The sequence below is a fragment of the Camelus dromedarius genome, chromosome 30 (assembly GCF_036321535.1).
Source record: "Camelus dromedarius isolate mCamDro1 chromosome 30, mCamDro1.pat, whole genome shotgun sequence".
Lineage (NCBI taxonomy): Eukaryota > Metazoa > Chordata > Mammalia > Artiodactyla > Camelidae > Camelus > Camelus dromedarius.
Window position 1 is genome coordinate 10,016,230 of NC_087465.1, and position 23,943 is coordinate 10,040,172.

At 34.5% G+C, this 23,943-nt stretch overlaps 1 protein-coding gene across 2 annotated transcripts in view; it reads right to left on the reverse strand.

Annotated features, from left to right (window-relative positions):
- Positions 1–23,943, reverse strand: part of ARFGEF1 (ADP ribosylation factor guanine nucleotide exchange factor 1) — a 99,020-nt gene that overhangs the window by 31,774 nt on the left and 43,303 nt on the right. For both annotated transcript variants that reach the window (XM_031441515.2, XM_031441516.2), the window contains exons 7-20: positions 23,629–23,739; positions 22,173–22,348; positions 21,078–21,211; positions 17,366–17,600; positions 13,663–13,762; positions 13,408–13,547; positions 13,187–13,295; positions 12,331–12,532; positions 8,815–8,926; positions 8,273–8,478; positions 7,921–8,005; positions 4,196–4,367; positions 2,156–2,307; positions 763–891 (exon numbers count right to left, since the gene is read on the reverse strand). In XM_031441515.2, coding sequence (XP_031297375.1) covers positions 763–891; positions 2,156–2,307; positions 4,196–4,367; positions 7,921–8,005; positions 8,273–8,478; positions 8,815–8,926; positions 12,331–12,532; positions 13,187–13,295; positions 13,408–13,547; positions 13,663–13,762; positions 17,366–17,600; positions 21,078–21,211; positions 22,173–22,348; positions 23,629–23,739 — 2,063 coding nt within the window. The remainder of the gene's footprint in view (positions 1–762; positions 892–2,155; positions 2,308–4,195; positions 4,368–7,920; positions 8,006–8,272; positions 8,479–8,814; positions 8,927–12,330; positions 12,533–13,186; positions 13,296–13,407; positions 13,548–13,662; positions 13,763–17,365; positions 17,601–21,077; positions 21,212–22,172; positions 22,349–23,628; positions 23,740–23,943) is intronic.

Below are 23,943 nucleotides of genomic sequence, written 5' to 3' on the forward strand. Positions count from 1 at the left end.
TGCTCATTTTTTCTCTACAGCTATACTGTGCTTTTTAAGCTGTTAACATTCATAATTAAATGTGAAATGGGTTTTAAAAAGTAAGCAAGCAAGCAGTGGCTAAAATTTATTATCACATAAAGCATATAAATTACTAGAAGGGACTGTCCATGAAAATTATGTTCTAGATACTTGATCTCTAAAAAATAATTTGTTCTAGGGGGAGGATCTAGCTCAGCAGTAGAGCTCATGCTTAGTATAAGCACGAGGTCCTGGGTTCGATTCCCAGTACCTCCATTAAAGATACATAAACAAATAAACCTAACTACCTTTTCCCATAAAAAAATTAATAAAGAAATTAAACTGCAATTAAAAAATTAAAAAAAACTTGTTCTTAGGCTTAGGTAAAGTTATAAAGTAATATATATAAATACATAAAATATAAAAGATATGATTCAATAAATATGAACATGTACCATATTTAAATAAGATACTCAAATTACCATGTAGGAATTGAAATTCTTGGAAACACTGTACATACCTAATATTCTATAAAGAAAAAATTGCAAACCAAAGTTATGACAAATTTTTGACACATCAATAAAGAACCACCCTTTCTGTTATGGCTTTTTGGAAACTTAAACATTAATACTCATTTAAATTTCATTATAAACTTGAAATTAGTTTTTAATAACTGCAACACAAGAAATAACTTAAACTACAGTAACGACATAAGTAATTTATGTTTTCCAGACTGGCTACAAAGGTAAAATTCCTTGTTACCTGAATGCTGAAAATGCATGCAATTCTGATTGCACATCTTATACCTTCCAGGCAAAGAGAGGCTACTTCAGTATCATCACAATCTTGTAGACCCACACTGAACGCAGCCAGAAAAGGTGTCCAAGCCAACTAGATAAATTAAAATTTGAAATGTATTACAAACACCAAATGATGATTAAACTTTATGATAATACTACATTAACTTTTCTCAAAGCTTTCAGACAATAAATGATTTAAGAAGTTCTGAAAAAAAGCAATGAGTTCCTTGGCATAGTTATTTGGAAAGATTTCTCAGACAAAGGAGAAACTATCTAATGCTGCCTGGGCTTAAGTAAGTGGGAGAGCAAGATTATAAATTCAGGAGAGCACACTAGGCATATTTTAAGCACCACAACTATAAATTATTCACAGTAATAAAAAATGGGAATAGTCAATACTCATAAATTATATTAATTTTACCCACGACTGCAGAATTCATCTCTCTCTGCAAGCTTTGTCCCTTGCAGTATTTCAAAGATTTTTTATTTCCAAGAAAATTCCTTTAGCCATTTTCTACTTGTAACAGTTACATCACTCTCTTTTCTTTAAGACTGTTCCCTGGACATCATTTAGCTTTATTATTATTATTATTTTTTGTAGTCAAGTATTTAACCAGTGATATCTCTGGCTCCTAGTTGGACAATATTTTTAAAATATAGTTCAATAAAACACATCTTTATTATAGACTGTGAAAGCTAACAGACACTAAGTTTTATCAAAACTGAATGAATACCTAGTGAAATTGTAATATAAAACAAAAAGAGTTGCCTTTAATTAGTGAAAATCCTAATATCAAAACATATGTGTATATACTGGTGTGTGCATGTGTGTGTATAACTTTGGAGTATCTCATACAAGAGTATTTGCTGCTTTTTATAAGTCAAAATGAAGGAAAGCGATATATACATATAACCATACAGATGAAAAATGTTTATACCAGTGTGATACAGAAATGACAATTGGGATTTTTTTAAAGATCTAAAAAGTTGTTAGTATTAAGGAATACAGAACTACCCAAAGCTTTGCTTGTAACGTGACAAAGTTTAGAAGTAAAAGCGTATAATTTCTAAACAAAGGTACATAAGCCACAGTACCTAACTTCTAGTTCAAGCCTTCTGACTTATTTAAACTATTTCTTTTTTTTTTTAATTGAAGTAGTCGGTTACAAAGTGTTAATTTCTGCTGTACAGCACAATAAAAAAATTTTTATTTGCTATCTCCTAAGTAATACAGCTTTCGCTTCTGGGTCTACGCTAATGGACTATATCACTTCATTTTCTCAAACTAAAAATATGCTGAACAGCAACATATATAAATGAATATGCCGCAACCAAAAGTTACTAGCAACTCTTACCTTAAACATGGGTCGCACATGCTCCAAATGTGTTGCACTCGTGAAAGGTGCCTGAACGTGGCTCACGGCCTCCATGAGGGCTTTAGCTGTCTTGGCCATCTGTTCCATTTCTAAGTTATAGAGAAGTCTTCTTTGTTTTTCACTGGCTACATCTGAAACAACAAACACTATTACCATTAAAATATAAGACATTTAGGAATGCTATTTTGATGTTTTAGGATAAAATAGCAAACACCACCAATTAGCACTAACTAAAAGTAGTCCTAAGAAGTCAGACACAAAAGGTCACATAATGTATGACTCCACTTAGATGAAATACCCAGAATAGGTAAATCCATAGAAACAAAAAGCGTCCCGGGTGACAGCCAGGGGCCGGGGAAACGGAGGGGATGTGGAGTAACTGCTTAATGGATACAGGGTTATATTTTGGGATGTTGAAAATGTTTTGGAATTACATAGAGGCAGTGGTTACACAGCACTGTGAATGTACTAAATACCACTAATTGTTTACTTCAAAATGGTTAATTTTATATTATATGAATTTCACTCCAAAAATGAAAATTAAAAAACACCCTGAACTAGGAGTCAGGATGTGTGAAAAACCTATGAAAGGGAAGAGAGCAGGTACAAATCTTCCACAATGAAAATATTAGGGAAATAACCCAAATGCGGGCTAGGAGACTAGAAGAGAGGTACGACCCCTGCCTGAGTGGCATCCCGAGTTAACAAGGAAACAGTGGCCCTAACACTCTAGGATGGTTGTAACATCTCAGCACAGCACCACCTCTTTCCCTTATCCAGCCTCTCAGTGATTTCCCACCCTCACACACAAGCAGGCCACAGAAAGAGGGGTATGAAGATTTTATTATCTGGCTCTGAGGAAAAACATAAAATCAGGTAACTGGCATCTACTTAGGTGCAAAAAAGATGTCCTGATCAATATACTTAACAATTTTTGAAGCAGAAGAAAACAACAAGACCAAGAAAACTGCTGACTGGTACTGGACTGCAGTAACAGTGAAGGATGCCAAGTTCGGGATTTGGCTTTGCCACCCTTTGGGTTTTAGGTATAGGGATTTAATAAAAGTTTTTACATTACACTCGGCTCATAGATTCTATGATTCTCAGTTTTCTAAACTCTCTGAACTTCTGTTTCCTCATCTATAAAGCGAGGGAGAACTTAACTAACATTTAGGGTATTTATACTCCACTATTTCTTCCACCATTATCTCAAAACCTCTGACTCTCACAGTTTTTCATCAACTTCTAGAAATACACAGAAGACACAAGTCTTTTTGATTCTCTCCTGTCAAATTTTGCTACTACAATCTGTTTTGTTAGGTGAAACTTGAGATTTCATTTACAAGTGGAAGTTGCTCGGAAAGGCAGAAGTTCCCTTTCCATGTTACTGTTATACTCTTGAGCCACTACCCTCACTTAATTCCTGTAGTTAGATTTTAGCTCTAATTTAATCACCACCATTTATATGTATGGAGTATTGAGAACGGAACCAGGCCTATGCAGTTGGCTCCTAAGACTGGTCAGATCTAGGAACTCCTCAGAGAGAGAATTTGTGGTGCATCTGTAGCAGTGATTTTCAACCCCACGAGCTCCCCCGCGATCCTAACCTTCCCTATCTCCTTGAATCACCCCTGTATCTGGCTTCTGTTTATGTGTAATGACAGGTGAATCAACAGAAATAAGTTGCTTGTAGATGATAAAGAGGTAGAAAAAAAGAATGAGTTAAAGTCTGACTACCAATCTCTCTGATGTCTAAATCCATGACGAGTTTAACTCCTACAGGGACAATTACATGTTAAAAGCACACTAATCCACGTGTATTGCGTAGCATTTTCCATTTCTCATTGGTCAGTCCTATCCTTCTTCAGGATATGGGAAAAAAGACAATCGGATCAGCCAACTGTTCCTATAATACTTCTCATTAGAATAAATAATACTTGATTTATTCCAAGTGAAAACCTTTTGAAGAACCCGTTTTTCCTCCTAAACAATCAGGATTCGGTTGATTTGGATACTTACTTTGTTTACTTGATTTTGTAGGGATTGTTAGTTCTTTTGTTTCTTTCATTGATATCTTTTTTCCCGCTATTTCATTATAGATGGCTGATAGATACTCTTCAGGAAGATCTTTACTGTCATTAATACCCCTATTCATCTTAATGTACTGTTCCTTTGTCATTTTATTTTTAACCTAGGAATGAAAAACCATTATAATTTCTAAAATTTAACATAAAAATACTCATGTAAGAGAATTTATAAATGCTTTGAGGACAGGAAATAGAAAATATTCAACAAAGCAGACATTAAAATGAAAAAAGGAAGTCGCAGAAAAAGAGCAAAATGTAGCAAACACCCATCCTGGCATATACTAATTCACCCTGCTCTGATGTGAGCAGGAGTAATTTATAATAAGAAAACAGGGAGACTGAATAATAAAACTGTTTTTGCCAAGGTTTACGAGCTCTAGCCAGAGTCTTTAAAGAAGGACCATGACAATTATTAGAAATGCATGTAATCAAAAAGATCCAAATCTTAGTTCAGAAGAACATAAATGAGTTTGCCAATGATTTGAAAACTGATTTTCTATAACAGTGGATGTAAGAATAACAAGAGCTGAAATTTACTTAAAATCAGGTAACAATCTCACTGACTCATCATGACAACTGAATATTAGGTGATCTGGGCAAAGTATTCTTGGAACATTTTGTTTTAAGAGTACCCTGAACAGGAACGTCCTACCGCGTAACTTGATAAATCTGTGGAGTACAAATCTGTGGTAATAAAAGATGGTAGCCCTGCCACCAAACTTGGAGCTAGCACAGCCAAAATGTTTATGTTTTATATCCCCCAAAACCCAGATGGACAAAACCCAAAAGTCTTATGATGTCTCTGAAGATATTTATTTAATTACATATATTCCTAGCACTTTTCATAAAGAATTTAAGGCACCTCTAAAGATAAGGCTCCTGTAAATTTACAAGAGGGTACACAGAGTAACAATCAAGTCAGTCATCAGAAGTTTGCAAAAGTGACTATAGAGAAACCAGAATATCCAGAGGATATAATTAGGATACAAACATTTGTTTAGTTCTGATTACTCTGCAAAAAGGTCTTTCTAGAATGTCAAAAAGGGTGAGAAGAGCAGTTTTCCTACAAGAAAATAAGGTAAAAACATTACCATAAAATTTTTCAAGTGCAATTTATTATTACTCAAGGGAAAAAAGCTCTAACATTTGAAAACTTTAAGAACTTATCTTGAGTCACAGCACTTAAAAAACATTAAAAGAAACAAAGCCATTTTACCTAAGTTCTGGTGAATATTAAAAAAAAACAAAACAAAAAAAAAGACCCAGGGATACCAAAATAAAAGACCACACAAGTGCTGTCAATAAAAGGGTATAAAAGAAGATTAACATCATCTGGAAATTCTGAACATGCCATAGTGTTTATCATGCCATCAGAGACAAAGTCAAGTCTCAGCAAAAAATCTGAAGCAGCAATATATATTTGTTTGTGGATATGGGTTGGGAGGTTAGGGGTGGGAGCTCCCAGCAAGTGTAAGAAGGGAACACACTGATTTCATGCACTGCTCCAACAGAATATTTCTGCCACAGTGGGATTCTAGTAGTACAAAACAATCTAACTTTTGTTCACCTGCTTATCTTTTATGGAATACTTTACTCTTGACTTTTATTCTCATGTGCTTAAATTAAGCTGTGTCTAATTAAAATTTATGCTTAAATCACTTAAAATCAATTGTTACCACTGTGTTTAATGAAGATTAATAAACAAAAAATTAAACATATTCTAAATACATCTCAAATTTTTTAAAAAATTCATTGACTCACACTATATATAAAAGCTAGTCTAACTGTAAATATTCTAGATGAAAAAGGGACTAAAAAACTTGTTAAATTCACCAGTATTTTAACTCTGAAAACAACTAAGAGTGAGGAGAATCAGTTTTAAGAGATTCCTTTCAAGTTACCCGTGTTTTTTTTTAAAATGACGTCATTTGTTAGTTTACAGAGTCCTGAATCATGAATCATATGGGCTCATGATTATGGATTCACTTTTCTAACAGGCCACTTAGCTTCACAGGAATTCATCTGCTGTTCTGCAGCGCAGACTGCATCTGAGCACACGATGGTGGCCAGCAGCCCGACAGGGCATGTACGACCACAAGCAGCTACTCCTACCAGACTAGGACTTCAGGCACATGTTCTATGGACAGAACAGTGCCATTTCAAGATAACACTCCCTAACTGTTAAGTGCTCAGAAACTTAACAATCTGGGTACTGTCAAAGGACATTAAAGGATGTTTTAGGATTTTTTTCAAAACAACTTACACAAGGAAGTATATATATAAGAAGATATGATACAGATGCATGTAACATTGGTACAGAAAGAAATTTGTTAAAAAATACGACATTCTAAAAACGAAGGGAGACAGTGTAAAATGTAATTCTACTTTTGGTTTAAACTGAAAAACCAGACAGAAAACTCTTGATATGAAAATATCCAAGTAAGTCAGTATCTGTAGACTGCTTTATAAAACCAGGGGAAGTACCATGCCAGGTAACAGAAGCTCTGGAAGTGACCTTGCTTCTACTATGCAGCCAGTAGGAAGCCAAAGGCAAATTTTAAATTATTGAAGTCTTAAATGATTCTTTTTAAAAGGTCTGTATAAAATCAAAACCCTTGGTAAATGCAGTTGTTGAGTTCTGGGGCTTAAAACTAAGAGTAACCCTAGGTATACAGTCTTCTCATCATACATTTGGCATATCCTTTCCATATCAACCCTGCCTTAAACATCTCAAAACACACACCAAAAAACCCCCTATACTGCAAAATTTAATCTCAAACTTTATAATTTTTCCAATACATCTCAGATAGTAATAAGTATTAGTTTATTTCTCAACCTAAGAAGTATTAAGAAAATTCTTGCAAATAGATTTATAAAGATAATTTTCTTCAAGTTTTTTGAAACTAAGCATAAAATACCTAAACTTTAAAAATAATGTTTTTGTTAGAGGATACCAGAAATCAAGTGACAGTTCCTTAACATGGGCATTTAAGAAGGAATTATGAATTTCATGAAGCGAATGAAATTTAAACATTTCCTGGATATCTGATGTTTTTAAATTATGGTAAATATTTAGGTGTGATGGTATTGTGGTTATGTTTAAATACATTATTTCTCTTTCAGATATATATATGTATATATATAAACATAAATAAATACAGATGAAATGATATGATACCTGAGACTTGCTTCAAAATGATCTGAGGGAGAAAAGGGATATAAATGAACAAGACTGGCCATGAGCTGACAGCTGTGTAAGCTGGGTGATGGGCACATGAAGGACACCACTACTCTAAACACTGTGGTTTAAGTTTGAAATGTCAATAAAAAAAAAAAAGGATGGTTTATATATGTGTTTTTTCACGCTGTCATAAGCATAGGCTGAACTATAAGCATGCTCTTAGATTAAAATTTGCCTAAAGCTTTATACAGCTATCAATCATGAGAAAGACAAATACAGACGTTACCAGTATCTGAAAGTCTAATTAGAAGTACTACCAGAAACTGCATTTGTAAAATGTACACCACACCAAATTAAATATCCCAGTTTGGTAACTGGTTTAATGAAATTAAAATTTCAACTATTACTTGTTGAATTCAAAATAATTTATACAATTTGTACTATTTACTGTAAAACTGGCTTGGAAGAAAACATACCTGTGGGCTGTGGAGATCAGTGGTCAGCATGATAATGGAATAAGCCAAAACGTAAGCAGTATCTGCACTAGCGAAAAGGGTTTGTCTGGAAAAATAAGTGTATCATGTTACGAACTTTTATTGTTTACAGTTATTTAAATAAATAGTTCACCTCAAATCCCGTATCACTTTTAATTTTCTCTTTCAGGATTTCTATTCTACCTCATAATTTTTTATGGAACTATCTCATCCCTTCCAGATCACAGACAACTTGTTCCCTGGGGCAGGGATTATGAATCACCCGATGCTCCCCAGAAGAGTGTCTTGGATGTGGCTGGCCACCAATTAGCACTTGAATATGAATCTTGCTTACCCTTGGTTGCATTCTAGGTATCTTGCAGCAAATTTTTCCATCAATCGATCAATTTTCTGAGCTTCCCCTGGAAGACGGAATCCTTCCAGAAACATACGAAGGGCTGAAACAAAATCCTTTCCTGAAAAGTCATGTTGGTCCACATATGCATACATGACTTCTTTGTTAAATTTATCATTATCTCCCAGGAATTCACCCACTTGAGTCTAAAGAAGAAAAGATAGAAATTGATATCCTAACGAAATGTTACATTTTCTGCATAGCCATTTAAAAAGCAAAAAACCCCAGAAGATCCACAGGTTTTAACTACAGGATTAACTACTTCAAACATGAAGCTAGAAGTTAAACATACTAAATATGTTTATTAAAAACACAACAAGATACTCTTTTGAGTTTAGAAAATTAAGAAGCAAAAGTAAGAATATCTAGGTTATTTTTATACACTTAGAAGGGCATTTTAAAGGGGCAATAATACACATTATTATTAATTTCAAAAAGGATTTTATAGAAAAGGCTAGACTGAAGTAACATGGTATTCTTACAGAGTCTAATCTTTCCTCTTGATGTAAGAATTGGGCAATATCTTCAGGTGTAGTACCAAGCATCCCTTGTTCTTGGAGGTACTGTATTCCCCTCTTTGGTTTCTTAGTAAATCTAGATGATGTTAAAAGTTAATAGGAACATTAGAAATAGCAAATGATTTGTATTCCTTGAAGAGATCTTAAACTACAGTAAGTTAACTTTCTAATAACACTTAGAAAACAGGAGTTTACTTAAAATATTCAACGCTTGAATGTACAAAAACTATTACATTATGCAAAGTTTTTTTTTCTTAGAAAAGAATCTCAAATGGAAGGCGATCTGTATCCTTGCACAGACTGAGATAATGCCATGTAGTAGATAAACTTTGAGTAAGGATGTGAATATTAAATATCTCATACTTTCATTATCCTTGGTGCTCAAGTAACCTTGGCTTATTCTCCTTACATCCATTGATTAATTGTAAGTCTCCTGCTTTTAAAAGACAGAACTTGAATTTTGGTGACTGTTTTAACCACAATCTGAAATTATTTCCTTTATTAAAAAAATCTTTAGATACCCAGTGTCTTTGAGATAAAGTCCACACTGAACAGACTGACACACAAAACCTTTCTCAGTATAGCTTGTTTCTCTCTCATCCCCTCTCTTCCATCTCCTCCCATATACCTCTTCTCATTCCCTAAACATAAAGCATTTGCAGAGTCTGTCTCCTCTACACACCCTTTACCTGCCCTACTCATTGAGGAACTCTCCTTCATGCTTAAAGATCCAATTCAAATGTCACTTCTTTGTTTCCAAATCATTTCCTTTCCACTTTTATTGTTCCAACAATTACTTTGGTACCTCTCACTTGTCACCTGGATACTGCAAGAGTTCTTAACTGGTCTCCCTATCTCTTGTTTTGCTCACATTCTAATCCATCCTTCAGGCTGCTGGCAGAGCCATCCTTCCAAAACAGAAATCTGATGCTGCTGTTCCTCTGCTTAAAATCCTTCATCAGGCATATGCCAAGAGGAACAAGACAAAACCTTCTTCACATGGAGAACAAGGCCTCTGTAATCTGGATCCAACTCAATGCTCTCATCTCACCTCCTGCTACTACCGTCCACCCCCGCCCCTGTCACACTTAACAAGAGTCCTCCAATGTCGTCCTTTCCTGTGTTGCTGCACATGCCATTCTTTGTCTGAAATGTCCTTCCCTGTCCTGTCCTCCTAACGATACCCCGTCAAGTTCTAATTAAACCACTGCCATGTACATAAATTAAAATCAAGAATTTTTCAATGAGATAAATACAATCTCTGCTCTCTAGAAACTCTCACTCTAATGGAAGAAACACAATTTTAAAAAATTGTAACAGTAAAATGCAACAAATAATGTATCCACAAGGTGAGGATATAGCACAGCAGACGAAGTGACTAATTAACAGGGATGATCGTGATCTATTTCCTGGGAAGGTGACTGTGAAACTGAGCTCTGAAGAATGATTACATCTTTCATTAACAGTAAGAAAAAAACATCCCAGAAGAGAGGAAGAGGTCATACTAATACATGAAAGCATAAAACAACATGATACTATAACAAATGGCTCTGCATTATTGAAAAAATGAGGTGAAATAAAGAAGTGGTGGACTCTAAGACGTTGCTTAGAGTCTAGCAGATTTTAATCATGAAGGGTATTATATGCTATTACAAGAAGCCGTGGCTTTATTCTCTAAGAGCAAGACAGCGGAGAAACAGAAGCAGATTTTCACTCAAGAAAGAGAACTCTAAGTGTAAGAAAAGACTAGAGAATAAGTAAGACCAAAGAAAGGTAAGCCAATTAAAAGATTACAGACACACTGAGTGTGAGAAGCTATACAACGTCCAGGGTAGATGTCCAACAGACAATTACAGATGAGTCTGGCCTTCAGTAGAGTTGTTATGTTAGAAGTTAACATTTGGGAGTTGTGAGATGTTAGCACATCACAGCTGAAATCATGGAAAAGAACATGGTCATCTAGAAGTCACAAAATAAGAAAATGGCTGAGGGACAGAGCCTGGAAATGCTAAGAGGTATGCCCAGGATAAGGAGCCCCTAACAAGACTGAGATAGTGTGCTCAGAAGGTAGCAGGACATAGTGGTGTCATGAAAGAAACAGCTGTGGAAGAGCATCCTGGAAGAGCAACCAACACAATACAAAGTGTGAAGCAGAAAGCAAGCCCAGTGGCCAGAGGAGCACTGGAGGTCAGGGGAGCCGCCCACGCTGAAGACCTGTAACGACTCTTTCACTCCCAAGTACCTCCAACAAGAGATGGCCTACGTCGGCAGCATTCTGTACAACACTCCATCATGGACTTCACACAGCACTATTAAAAAGTGTATTAGGCTGTAATCTTGAATATAAGGACCAACACTTTCATGGTTCTTGGCACACAGTCTTAAGCATCAAATATGTGTTTGCCGAGTGACCAGCAGAATTTCAGTATGATATGTGTTTACACATACTAGACCTTGAGCCCCCAGAAACAAGGGCTATCTCATTCATCAAGTTTCCCCAGACTCTGCACGACATCTGGAACAGATGGGAGTTTTTAATACTGACTGAAAAGTTAGTATAAATGGAGTATTGATGGCTATTTCCTGAGGCAATTTTTGAAATTTAATAATTTTATGACAAAGAATATATGTACATTTTATCAACATTTTTTCTTTTATGTTAACACTGAAGAAAGTACACTTGAACACTCACCAAAAGCCATTGCTTAAGATTCAGGAAGAAATGCTTTATAGCAGAAGTAGCAAACCAAGTAAACATACAAAGGAATTTTTTTTTTTTTAAGTTTAGATTTGTGGAGCTAGACTCATGGGAAAACGCTAGCAAGTTCAGATGTCCTTATAGCATCTCTTTGAAAGAGATGGGTGCCAAGAGGTAGGAAAGCAGCATGGTACCATTCAGACAGGAAGTAGTCCAGGAGCAGGCTGACAGCACACAGCTTATCAGGAAAATTGATTGCACAAGATCAGGGTCTGGAGGAGCAGCCAAGTTGAAAAAGAGGCTACTGACATATGAAAATGGAATCAATAACAATAAATCAGCAACGAGCAGCACATTTGTAGCTGAAGGGAGAAAACATAAAACCTGTAAAGAAGCAACAGTAGCTGGAGAAATTACATACTCTAAATTTTTTGAGTTATCACTTGCTTGGGAAATATAATGGGGGGCGGTTTACACCCAAGCTGAATGAACAACGCAAACTCGCACAGATGACGTTCATCAACAGCACACAGAACATGGTGCAGAATTAGTGTGCATCACCAGGGTCTTTTTGGGCTAGACTACAATGAACAAGGGGAGGTGAATAAGGAGTCACTAGAAGCCTTGGATTCAGGAGAGCCACATCCCCCTTTTGTTCACTGAAGGGCGGTAATAGGAAGCGAATAAACATAACCCGAAGATGGAGAGAACCCAGAGAAAGGGCGGCACAGTACCGGCAGAGGGACACTCAGTAACACTCCTCCTTAAAATCAGGTACTCACAAATCTATCCCTTGTTCTATTATTTCTTTTTGCTGCTTTAGGACTTCAAACTGTTCCGGATTATCAGTGCCAGACATCTGTGTACTATAGCTGCCTATTCCTGATGATGACGTTGACTCCAGGGAATTCAAACTTCCGTATCTGTTTATTGTCTCAGGGTGTTTGATTTCACTTGTCTCTTGCTCTGGGGGCTTTTCCTGACCTGCAAGTAGAAAAACTGATTCAGTAAATTATTCTGTCAAAGGAAGAAAAGAAATTCTCAAGTAAGCCAAGAGATTTCAGTGTTGCTTAGATATCTATTTAGCACAAATAACATATAAGGTACCCTAACAGATAATACATATTTGGGTATTAAAACACACTGCAATTAATACGTGTACAATTTGCACCATTAGGAGTTCTTTTCACACCCGCAGTGCTGACTATCCACCTTGTTTCTGCTCTCAGCTCTTGTCTCACAAGGAATAGTTCTCCCTCAAAGGACACTGGACTAAGGTAACACCAGGGCAGCACTGTAGCTGTGAGCTTCTACCTGAGTAAGGGTAACTGTCAAACACAAATGAACAATTCAGTCTTCTTAAAGCATTCTTTCATGTTTCTTCTACAATTATCCTGTAACAAAGCTGTTATGAACATGCTTCACTTTACTATGATATTGAAAATACTTCTAGGAAGATTTAGAAAGAAAAAAGCTTTGATAGCTAAGCTGGGAAATTCACATGTGTTAAGTTTATTATTTAACTCCATCAGCTAAATGAATAAAGATGTCACAAAACTGGCTTAATGGCATCTGCAATTATTCTCCAAAGTATCATTTACTTGAACAATAAAGAACTATACTCAAATGTCACCTTACCAAGAGTTGTCTGCGAGTTGGGATTCACATACTGATCCTTACTCCATTCAACCATGCATTTCAAAATTGATACTAAGCATTCTAAACCTTTTTTCCTCAGGCTCAGTTCCTATAAAATAATTCATAAAAAGAATAAAAACAAAACAAAAAAATCTTTTAAGGACAACACATAGCTCCTCTTTGGCAAAGTTGAGATTTGAAAATGTTTTTAAAGTTCTTACCTGAACATTACTCATACCAAGTTCCTGACTGCCCCGTCCTTGAGCAATTTTTGATAGATCGTTTACTAGTCTTTCAAAGATGTTTGCTGCATTTAAGTCACAATCATAGTTTACATAAATATCCACTACACTCTGAGCATCTGTAACAATATAATGTTAATTTTAATAAAATGCGCCTAGCATATGAATATATATTTGGCCTTTAAAATATCTCATAGTAAGAAAGAGATAATAAAGAAGGATAATTTCAAATACCTGCACAAATCCTTGTCAAAGTCTGAATAACCATCCATTTGTGGTCAAATGAGCTGGTAGAAGTTTCCAAAATATACAGGAAAATTTCTTTAAAGAACACCTGTGATTAGGGAAAGAAACTTCCATTTAAAATATTATTTATATGTCATATATGTGATCACCTTTTAAATATCCCAAAGCTATGGAGCAAAGATTAGGATCCAGGGTCCTGGAGTCCAGCTCCTTTGGAGTTCCATTTCTGAAACATCAGGACTTAAATAACTTGGTGGGTCACTCACGGTGACCCTTGCAGCAAAAGCACCGCACTTCACATTGCTGTATTCTGTTATCACACAGCCACTACAGAAGAAATCTGCAAAAATCTGAAGTCCCTCTGGGAGATCATTTCTTGAATATATTTACAAAACTAATATAACTCCTATTTCATTTTTAAATCCCTTGCCGAGCATAAACCATATTCTGTTCATCAGCTGTATTTTTCAGACATAATACTGTACAAGCCTAAGTGTTTTTAGATTTAAAAGTAACTGATGTAATCTACACAATAAAGAGGATCTAATTCTCATACACTTGTTTTTAATTACCCACACAAATGGAAAGCTCTACTGTCTGAAAACTACAAACTATTTCTCACTATTCTTTACACCAAATAATGTCGAGCACAAAGGAATTAATCAACCTAACTAAATAAATTTCAACTTAAGAGCTAAGAATTTTCAGATTCAAACTTATTTTGGAAAAATGACTATAACTTAAGAGGGGGTAAATGAAAAAGAAAACCTAAAACAACATATTAACATTTATGGAACATATATATTATGAATCCCAAAATTCATATTTTTAATAAGACTACTAACATCTTCTCCACCCAAAATGGGTCAGGTACTCTTGTAAAGGGTTTTTCTTTCACAAAATTCAACACATTTCTATTATTTGCCTATATAAAATGTCAATATTTCCTGTAAGACTGTAAACTCTAAGAGCGTAGAAACAAGATCCTTCTGGCTAAGCACTGTGTCTACACTGCATGGCATACAGTAGGCATTCAATATGTATTTATGGCCACAGTTTCCGAACACTGCATCAAGGCACCCCAGAATGCTGCAGCAAACTCAGAAGGATGCCATGAGCATTTCTGAGGGAAAAACATCTGTCAGATACCTCAAAAGATTGTTCACAGCTTCAACATCAATTAGATCACACTACACTCTTTTCAAAGACATCATTATTTTCACAAACCTGGGTTTTTAAGTGGTTGGTATGGTAAGAAGCAGGTACTGCATTAAAATTATTGGAGGAAATCAGGGTGGGCAGTGTCCACTTTGATTTCAAGTTCTAAGAGTAGAATCCTAGAGGCCCCCACGTTCCAGCAGTCAGTACCTGCTGACTATTTAAGACTGAAATAAAAACATTTTTCCTTTCAATTTACGTGTGCCTTTTTTTTTTTAATGAAGACTTCATTGTTTAGACAGATACTTGTTAAGTTATTTGGATCTAACTGCTTAATAAATGGAACTGTTAGATATTTCCTTTGGAGTATGTGCACCATGAAAAGATTACAAATTCTAATTGTGCCACGGATCAAGAGAGTTTGAAATTCTCTGATCTATGGAATAATTAAAAAAAAAAAAACAACAAACCATAATTTAGAGAAAGACTGGGGAAAAAACTTTAGCTATTGTCTATGGGTTATCAAAATGCACTAATAAGCAAAAGCCTGTTATTGTAATCTACGACACCATGTCTATCAAAGGGGCTCTAAAATTTAAACACAAAGTTATAAAGATTTATAGAGCACCTATGATGTAATGTATGTAAAACTACAGTACTGTCACAAGCACTTTGTCTTCACAGAATAGATACTCTCTTGAAAACCTGTATAAACTGTATTTTCTGATCTAAGTTAATACCCAGGGGAAAATTGCATTATAAAAACTCTGCAGTGAGTATTCTCTTAAAATAGATCTTCATGTAACAACAATCTGTTTTGTTTTGTAAATTGAGGTTTTGTGTATTGGGTTTTCTCTAACGGGAACACAGCTCATCTTGTGTTTGAATATGTTCAGTACTTTCAAAAGTATATCTACATTTATCTTGTTTCACCCTCATGATCTTCCCATAAGCGACAATGGAGAGTAAAATAAACCTGATCTCTTTTAAAAAAAAAAAATCAGACCATTACTACAAGAATTTGAATGAGAATCTACCATCTACGAGCAGACAGAAAATTTCTTAGAAGTACTTCCTTTCAAACTCATGCTTAGAAAATTTTCATGTATCTAACTTACTTAACAGAAATAGTAATCCCAATTTAAATGACTGTTGTGATATTTGGTTCTACAAGAACTTTTATTTCACCTACAGTCATCTAAATAGTGCTTTAAGAAGTAGAGTCTCAGAGAAGTAACAGGATGTACAAAATCTTCCAAAATTCTCTAGTGTTAATTTAAATGCCTCATCATCAAATGGAACACATTTGGCTTGTTACAGAAGCAAAAGTTCCAGAAGTTCCAGAAGTTTTTAGAAAGTCTCTTTCATTTGTAGTTCCTGAAGATAATGAGAAAAATCTAAAAATAGTAACTTCCTAGTTTTGCTTTGCACTATTTTAACAGACATATGGCAAGCTTCTAAAATTTGACAGCATATATACACCAGAAATTGTTTCCCATCCAAAAATAGGACCCAAATTCTGAAACTTTTCACTTAAAATACCAAAGCCTTACTCTGTCTCATTCCCATAATTTCCTATGAATTTTAATATATATTGTAGAACATTAATAATAAAGGATAATATCAAAAATTTTGGGAAAATAGTAATTTATTCTTTCTGTGAGCTAATGAATTATTAGTCTTCAGTTAGGATTAAACATAAAAATTAAAATGTAACCTGCATATTACAGCAAACATAATATGAAGGCAAAAGGTGACTAGCATTAAAGTGAGTATTTCTAAAATATACAATGTCCCAACCAAAACAATACTTTCACAAAGGACAAGTTGGGGAGAAAAAAATCCATTAAGTCAGTAAAACATAAAGTACTGTTTTTAAATACTGAATTGTTCTGAAGGTAAAAACAAAAGATTATGAATTGGTACATGTGAACAATACATGCATACATGGGTGGGAGAGTCCCTAATTTCATTTTGCTAAGTCTCTTGAAATATTTTTGAATGACATAATTGTTACTCTATTTCCAAAGATGCTGAGAGAAAACTTCAGGAATGTAATAGATACATTAGAAGAAAACAAATACAAAAGTTAAGTTTTCAAATGTCCTAAAATATAACCCCCCAATATAATTCTTCTAATCACCTCTTTAAAGTACCAAAGACTTAAATGGCTTAAAACCACATAGACAAAATATTTTTAGAGCTTTCTTTTAAGATAACCAAATTCTCTATTACATATCATATATACAATGGCAAAGTTATTTGTGAGGACCAAATTAATTCAAGACACTTAAAAATCATCCAATCAACTACTATAAATTCCTCTAAGGCAGGAGCTATGTCTTGATTTTGCATTCTTAGGCCTTACCCAGTGCTTCCTACTCTGTAGGCACACATTAGTTGAATGAAAAAAAGAAGTACATGGCAATACACACATATTATTTCACATTCTGAAAAACTTTCCCATGTGTTAATTATATGGTTTAACAGGAAACAAATGCAATATCCAACAATGCCTAAATGCAGAACATACCTCAATCTGCATCTTCAGATGTGTCTTGAAGTTTGACAACAAAGTAAGAAATATCGAAAGAGAAAGCTCAAAAACCTCTGGAACAGACGAAACTCCATTTTTTGAGAGTGCAACACATAGATACTGCTTAATAGCATTAATAAACATCTCATTTGTCCTGAAAATAGGTCCTGCATTCTGCAGAATGGATAGAAGTAACTGCAATGAAAGAATCTTGGATCGTAACTCATGAGACCTAAAATATAAAAAAGAAGGCACAATATATGGACACGTTTAGCATTATGATAACAGGTTATTTCAAAGAAATTTTCTATCCCACCCAATTTCACAAACCTTTCAATGGAGAGGAACCGAAAACTCTATAACATAAAAATAAAGTACAGTACATGAAAAAGCTTAGCCAGTAATAATGGGCAGCCACGGATGCTCCCTTCCACCACCTAGCTTCATGAACTTGTTAAATGGAAAAACAATCACTCACACATATTTAACATCAACCTACTGTTCCTTTGGATGAGAAAAAAAAATTTTAAAGATTTATGCCTTGGTCTTTTCTTTCACAAGTATATTTCACTTTTTAGAAATCATCGAGAATTTCTCAGATTAAAGACTATTTATTATAAAATGGTTCCAAAGTACTTTTTTCCTAGTTATGCTGCTTAAAAATCCTAAACACTAATATTTTTTAAAGTTTTGGTGCATTAACAAGTTAAAGCATTGCTTCAAGCTTACTTTTTCAGTAACCATTTACAGCTCTTTGGAAAAAAATACATACAAAGAGGCTAAGTTTTAGAACACATATCTCTTAACAGCTTACCAATTTATTCTAAATATTTCTATAATGAAAAACTGGAAAACAATTTCAGCTTAAATTTAAAAATTATTTTCTGATCAATACTCCATGTCATATTTCTAATCACCATCTAGAATTTTAATGATCAGATCTCACAAATATAATTTTTCTCCCACTGAAACAGGATTCTTAAGTCCAAAAGAACAAGGAGATTGATTCCAGGCAACTTTTCAAATACAGGACACATTTAAATGTTCTAACAGTTGGTTCTTTTCTTGATTTATTCCAAACTTCACTCAGTCACATTTATACCATACAGTAAACTTAACTGCTCTTGATTCTTACCTCAAAAATTTTATGGTTAAGTGTCAAGTAATTCAAAAACCTAAGAAATTCTAGCAAGGAATATTTAATTTTATGTAAATTGGAATTACAAAAAGTACTGCCATCTTTGAAATGAAACTGGAACCAATTAATACCATGGCTCATTAATAAACAATCACATTTCCAAGATGGCTATTCCTCTTAATCTAAGAATACATATGTGCAGCTAATATAGTATTACCCACCCCTTTCTCCCCAAAAAAGCTTAGATAAATCAAGTTAGAAAGAATGAGAGGTAAGACTCTAGGAATAGCTACAGGAAAATACAGACTGGGCCAAGTATTCCCCCTTCACACTGGGGCATTCCAAGGCTTATACATTACTACTACTTCCTACTCTAGCTCACATTTATCACCCCTTTTACTTAATTCCAATAGTAACTAAAACCTGCAGCCTATCATTCTTTAACACATGAGTTTTATTCTAACTATGTTTTGTCTTTGTATCTCCAGCATCTAACAAAATGCCTTGTTAATATGGGCTCAAAATAATTAATGGATTTATTCATGCAGTCATCTAAACATTAAGCATCTACTAAATATAAGATATCAATGAAGAAATGATCAAATGATTGTCTTATAACACAACAAAGTATACTCTTGACAGGCAAAAGAAGCTGGAAATTTGAGGTCTGCAGTTTTTCACAGGGTAGTTTCAAACTATGATTCAAGCTTACAGATTATTTCCTGGATTGTCATCTTAGCAAGGTCACAAAATATAAAGAGATGCAAAGACAAAAAAGAAAATTATATAACTAAAAACTCATTGATTTTGTCAAAAAGTCATTCAAGATAGAAAACCATATATTTTTGGAAAAGGGACAGTTTCTAGGGGTAGGAAATTTGATCTCTTTCAGAATTCAATTCCAATGTTGAATGACTCTGACAGTCAAGAAGGTCTTTTTAATGTTCAAACAAAATTTCCTAGTATCTGATTTAAGCTTGCTAAGTAGGAGGATAATTTACTACTCCTCAAAAGAATCTTTTGTTAATATTAATAATTGCAGCTCTCCAAATGCACTTTTTTTTCAGAGCTAGATGAACCCCTCCCCACCACTACAGTACTCCTCAAATCTCATATAATTCCTTTTCATCTTTGGCATGCTAAAGAATTCCCTCTTCTCTGTTTCTAGCACTTTTTTAAGTCAGTTTTTATATTTGATCTGGGAAAACTAAACATCTGAGGTTTTTAAAGGTCAATAACATTTTTAAATCATGGCAAAACTAGCCTTCAGCACTAAAATCAAATTCTTATTTTTTTCTTCAAGTAGGTCTTCATCATTTCCAAATAGAGATGTCAAGATTGTCATATTTTTCCCCTCATAATGAAAATAAGAAATTGAAAAAAATTTTAATATATTCTTATAAAGCATACAGGGTATAATCAAGTTTACACTATAATCTGAACAAACTTAATCCTTTTTCTGTAGAGTTTGTATTTTCAAAATACAGAATTAAATGTTTGACTCAAGATTTGGGCCTACAAAGATTTTAGTTTTTGGCTTCTGGGCCTAAATTCTCACTGAATCAATACAATGTAACAAAATAAAACTATAGAAACTAAAACAAATGTGGTTTCTGAAAGCTGGAAAGTTTTTATTGTAACTGTCTCCAGTCTTCCCTCTCAGTTGACACTGAGAAACTGAAATGCTCTATAGTTTTTAAAATGAATTTCCACCTATTTAAATATCCCTTTCTCAGGCCTTCTCCAAGGTTTCTCTCTCTAGAAAGTTCTCCTAAAATTGACATGCTATATAATACATCTTGTGCAATATCAGCGGGGCAGGCCTCTCTAGTAACTCCCAAACTCAATCTTAAGCAGGAGTTAGTTGCACTGTAATCATTTAAATTGAAAGATACTTGACAATTTATGACTTAAATTGGCACTTCCCTACAGTTTAAACTAATATATTTGATGGGAATCATACAAGTGATTCCTATTTTTTTCCCTTTCCCTTAAGGGAGGCATTGGGGATTGAATCCAGGCCCTCACACATGCCAAGGGCATGCTCTACCACTGAGCTATATCCCCCATCCTAAGCGACTCTTATCTTAAAGTATTTCCTTCTCCCCATGGGAGAAAGTTATCTTAGGCATTTTCAGACCTTAATGAATATGCTATTATCTTTCACAGATTTACTTTTAAGATTTACTTCTCTTAGGTTTTATTAACTTTCAACTCTCACCTGGTAGCTTTCAGAAGCCTAGCATTAGACTACGTGTAACAGGAGTAGATTAGTGCCAATGTTACTTACTATGTGGAAATAATAATTCATTCAATCATTCAAAACTTGGTGAAGACCTACTATGTACCAGGCACAATTCTCTAATGCCATTGGTGTGCTTTGGGAAATAGTGTAAGGTATCTATTTAGTAGTTTTGAAACTTTTTAATATATTGTTTTTTTAAAGTAAAGTATGTTTTTGAAGGTCCTAAAAGACAAAATGAACAAAAGAAAACCCAAGGACTATCTTACAGTAAGTAAATTTCAAGCTTAAAAAACTGCATTTGTCAGGCAGAACAGCTAAGGACTTACTTTGGATCTGGTGGTCCATCTGACAGTGGTTTCATTGACAGTTTACACAATGACCTGAATACTAGAAAGGCATCCTTTTGTAAAATGTGGGAAAACTTAGCACCAGGTGAAGGTCCTGAAGAATTTCCAGATTCCTAAACAAGTGAACACACCACATAAATAAAGACACTTGCCAGTGCAAAATCATTTCAGCCTTTCATATACTTTATTCAATTTAGTAATATGTGGTGTTCTATTAAAAGGGAGACCAGGTGAGAAATTTACATTTGTTTTCCGTTACTGTGACATACCACTCCCATCCCCAACAATAAATACCTTGAAAATGTATTCTTTTAAAATATTTTCTCATTTCCTCTTTGCCACCCAACTCTTAAAATTTACCCAGTTCATACTATTACTAACAAAAACCTGCACATCATGCCCTGGCAAGACACCTTGTCCATGGCTTAACCTATGCTTTCCACTACCTGTCACTGGTGTGTTTTATGCCTTTGTCCTACTATATTTTTCATCTACTCTTGTGCAGATAGACATAAGACAATAGAGACTGTCAAAGCCATGTTCAAAAGTTGTCAGCTGATCAATGTCAACAAGGCCAAGAATACTAACCCCTATGTATGGGAAGAGATTTAGGGTAGGATTCCCTTATTTAAAAAGATAAGGAAAAAAGACAAAAGAACATAAGGTAGGAAGGATGAGGAGGACCTATCACCGCCATAGTATGGATTTCACTGCAGCCCTGAACAAAGATAACATGAAGGTCTCTAGATTTTTACAAGTTCTTTCTCCTCCTAGTACACTGGAACTATCCTATAAATATGCGACAAGAATGTTCTTTTTTAAACATAATGTCAACGGTTGGAGGGTTGCAGGGAAGATGTAAAAACATATGAGACATACCTTAGAGTTGGAAATTTAGCTATCAGTATTTTAAGGGAATAAACTACTCTGATTTATATCAATTAAAAAAAAAACCCCAAGTTTTTATTTCCCCAAACTGAAATCAGCCAGTATTATCAACTGGATATATTCACCACAAGGTGCTGGTAGCTTATCAGTTTATAAGATTAAGAGGACATCTTCCCCTCTTTATACCTGAGTATCATTGGAAGAGACAGACAATCTGTCATCGGGTAAGGACGGTGTATATGCAACAGAAATTGGTGTGCCGGGAATTCCATTTGCTTGAATATTTTCACTGTCGCTACCATCCTCTATGGTTCCAATGTTACCATCTGCACTTGCATTTACGGTAGTCCTTTCTCCCATATCTGAAACGGTAAGAATAAAAAACACACATACATATCTGACTTAACCAAGTGCACTGAAAAAGCATACGCTATTTAAAATGAAACAGAGGCAGAAAGCGGTGTGAAGTAAGGTACACTGGCACCATTTAAAGGTCAGCGTACTTACTAGTAAGTATGCATTTGGAACACACCCAAATATGATCCTTAAGTAGTTCTAGCAATGAAACACATTCAGCTGACGAAAGACTAACCAGAACGTGCAAAAACAGAGCTTACTTTTAGTCTACATTAGCATTTACTAAACTGTTCTAATGAATGTTAATGCCTTAAGATGTTAAAAGAAATTCCTCAAGAAAAAAAAAATCCCCTTTTCAAGTAAGTTAAGGAAATGATGAAAACAGGTTTATTATAGCCTTTAATTTGCTAACGTGCACTGAGTACTCTAAAGGGGATACACAATATGCAGTGTTTCCAAAACTTATTTTACCATGAGGCCCTTCCCACTTTTTTAGAGTATCTACTATTACCTCTAATAACATATATTCTCTGGAACACAGCTATGGAAATAGTGGCCTAGACCCCTGTATTCTTGAGCATGTTACTCCGAGTAATCATACTTGTAATTAATATAAACAGAAATAAATGGCTTCTCATAGAACAAACATAGATAATGTAAATAATACTAAGTTTCAGAACTACTCTAGGTGTAATGTATATTACTTTAAAAAAGGAACACATACACGTCTATGGCCATAACTCAGCAGGTATCTGGCAGGAAACTGCTCCTTTCATGCTACCAATTAGAAGAAATTATAAGCTAGTATGAGGGAAATATAATGTCCTAGATTTTGGAATATGAGAGAACCCTGTTTCAATCATATCTTTACCATCTAACTGAATAAGTTATTTCATAATCTTCTGCCTCAGTTTCTACATAAACAACAAAGACAATAATGTCTATGAGAAACGACCAAAACACACATACACACAACATGTAAAGCACACAACTGGCTCTCAGTAAGCAGGAGCTATGAGGCTTTGCAGGCTGTATGATCTTTGCTGCTACTACTCAACTTTACTTTTGTAGCGCAATGCGGGTTTTTCTAAGATTATAAATGAAACTGCAGAAAAAGGGAGTACTCTTCTATAATCTAAGATACTTAAGTATTTTTTCTATGCACACACTCTAATTTGAGAAAGACCTTGTATTTTCGCCTTTTTTGTTCCACACATTATAAAAATAGTCTCCAGAGTCAAGTAATGTAAGGCAGAATAAACTAATTTCAAGTCAAATATACTACCTCCAACAACGATGTTCACCATTTCTTCTACAATGCTCTGTACAATGTCTTGTGGCTTTTCCTCACAGTCATGGTTTTCTCCATCATATAATATATCATTTTTAGATAACGCTTTAAAAAAAATTCAAAAAAACATTATTTTAGTTTTTTGGAAACTTTTACTGGGCATTTGTAATGAAAAGATCTCCTAAGAAATTAAGAATGAAAGAAAAAAAAATTAAATAGATACACGACACTAGAAGGAATTAGTTTAATATTCAACATTTATAACCAAACCATATTTTAAAATTTCATAATTTCAGCGATTCATTTGAC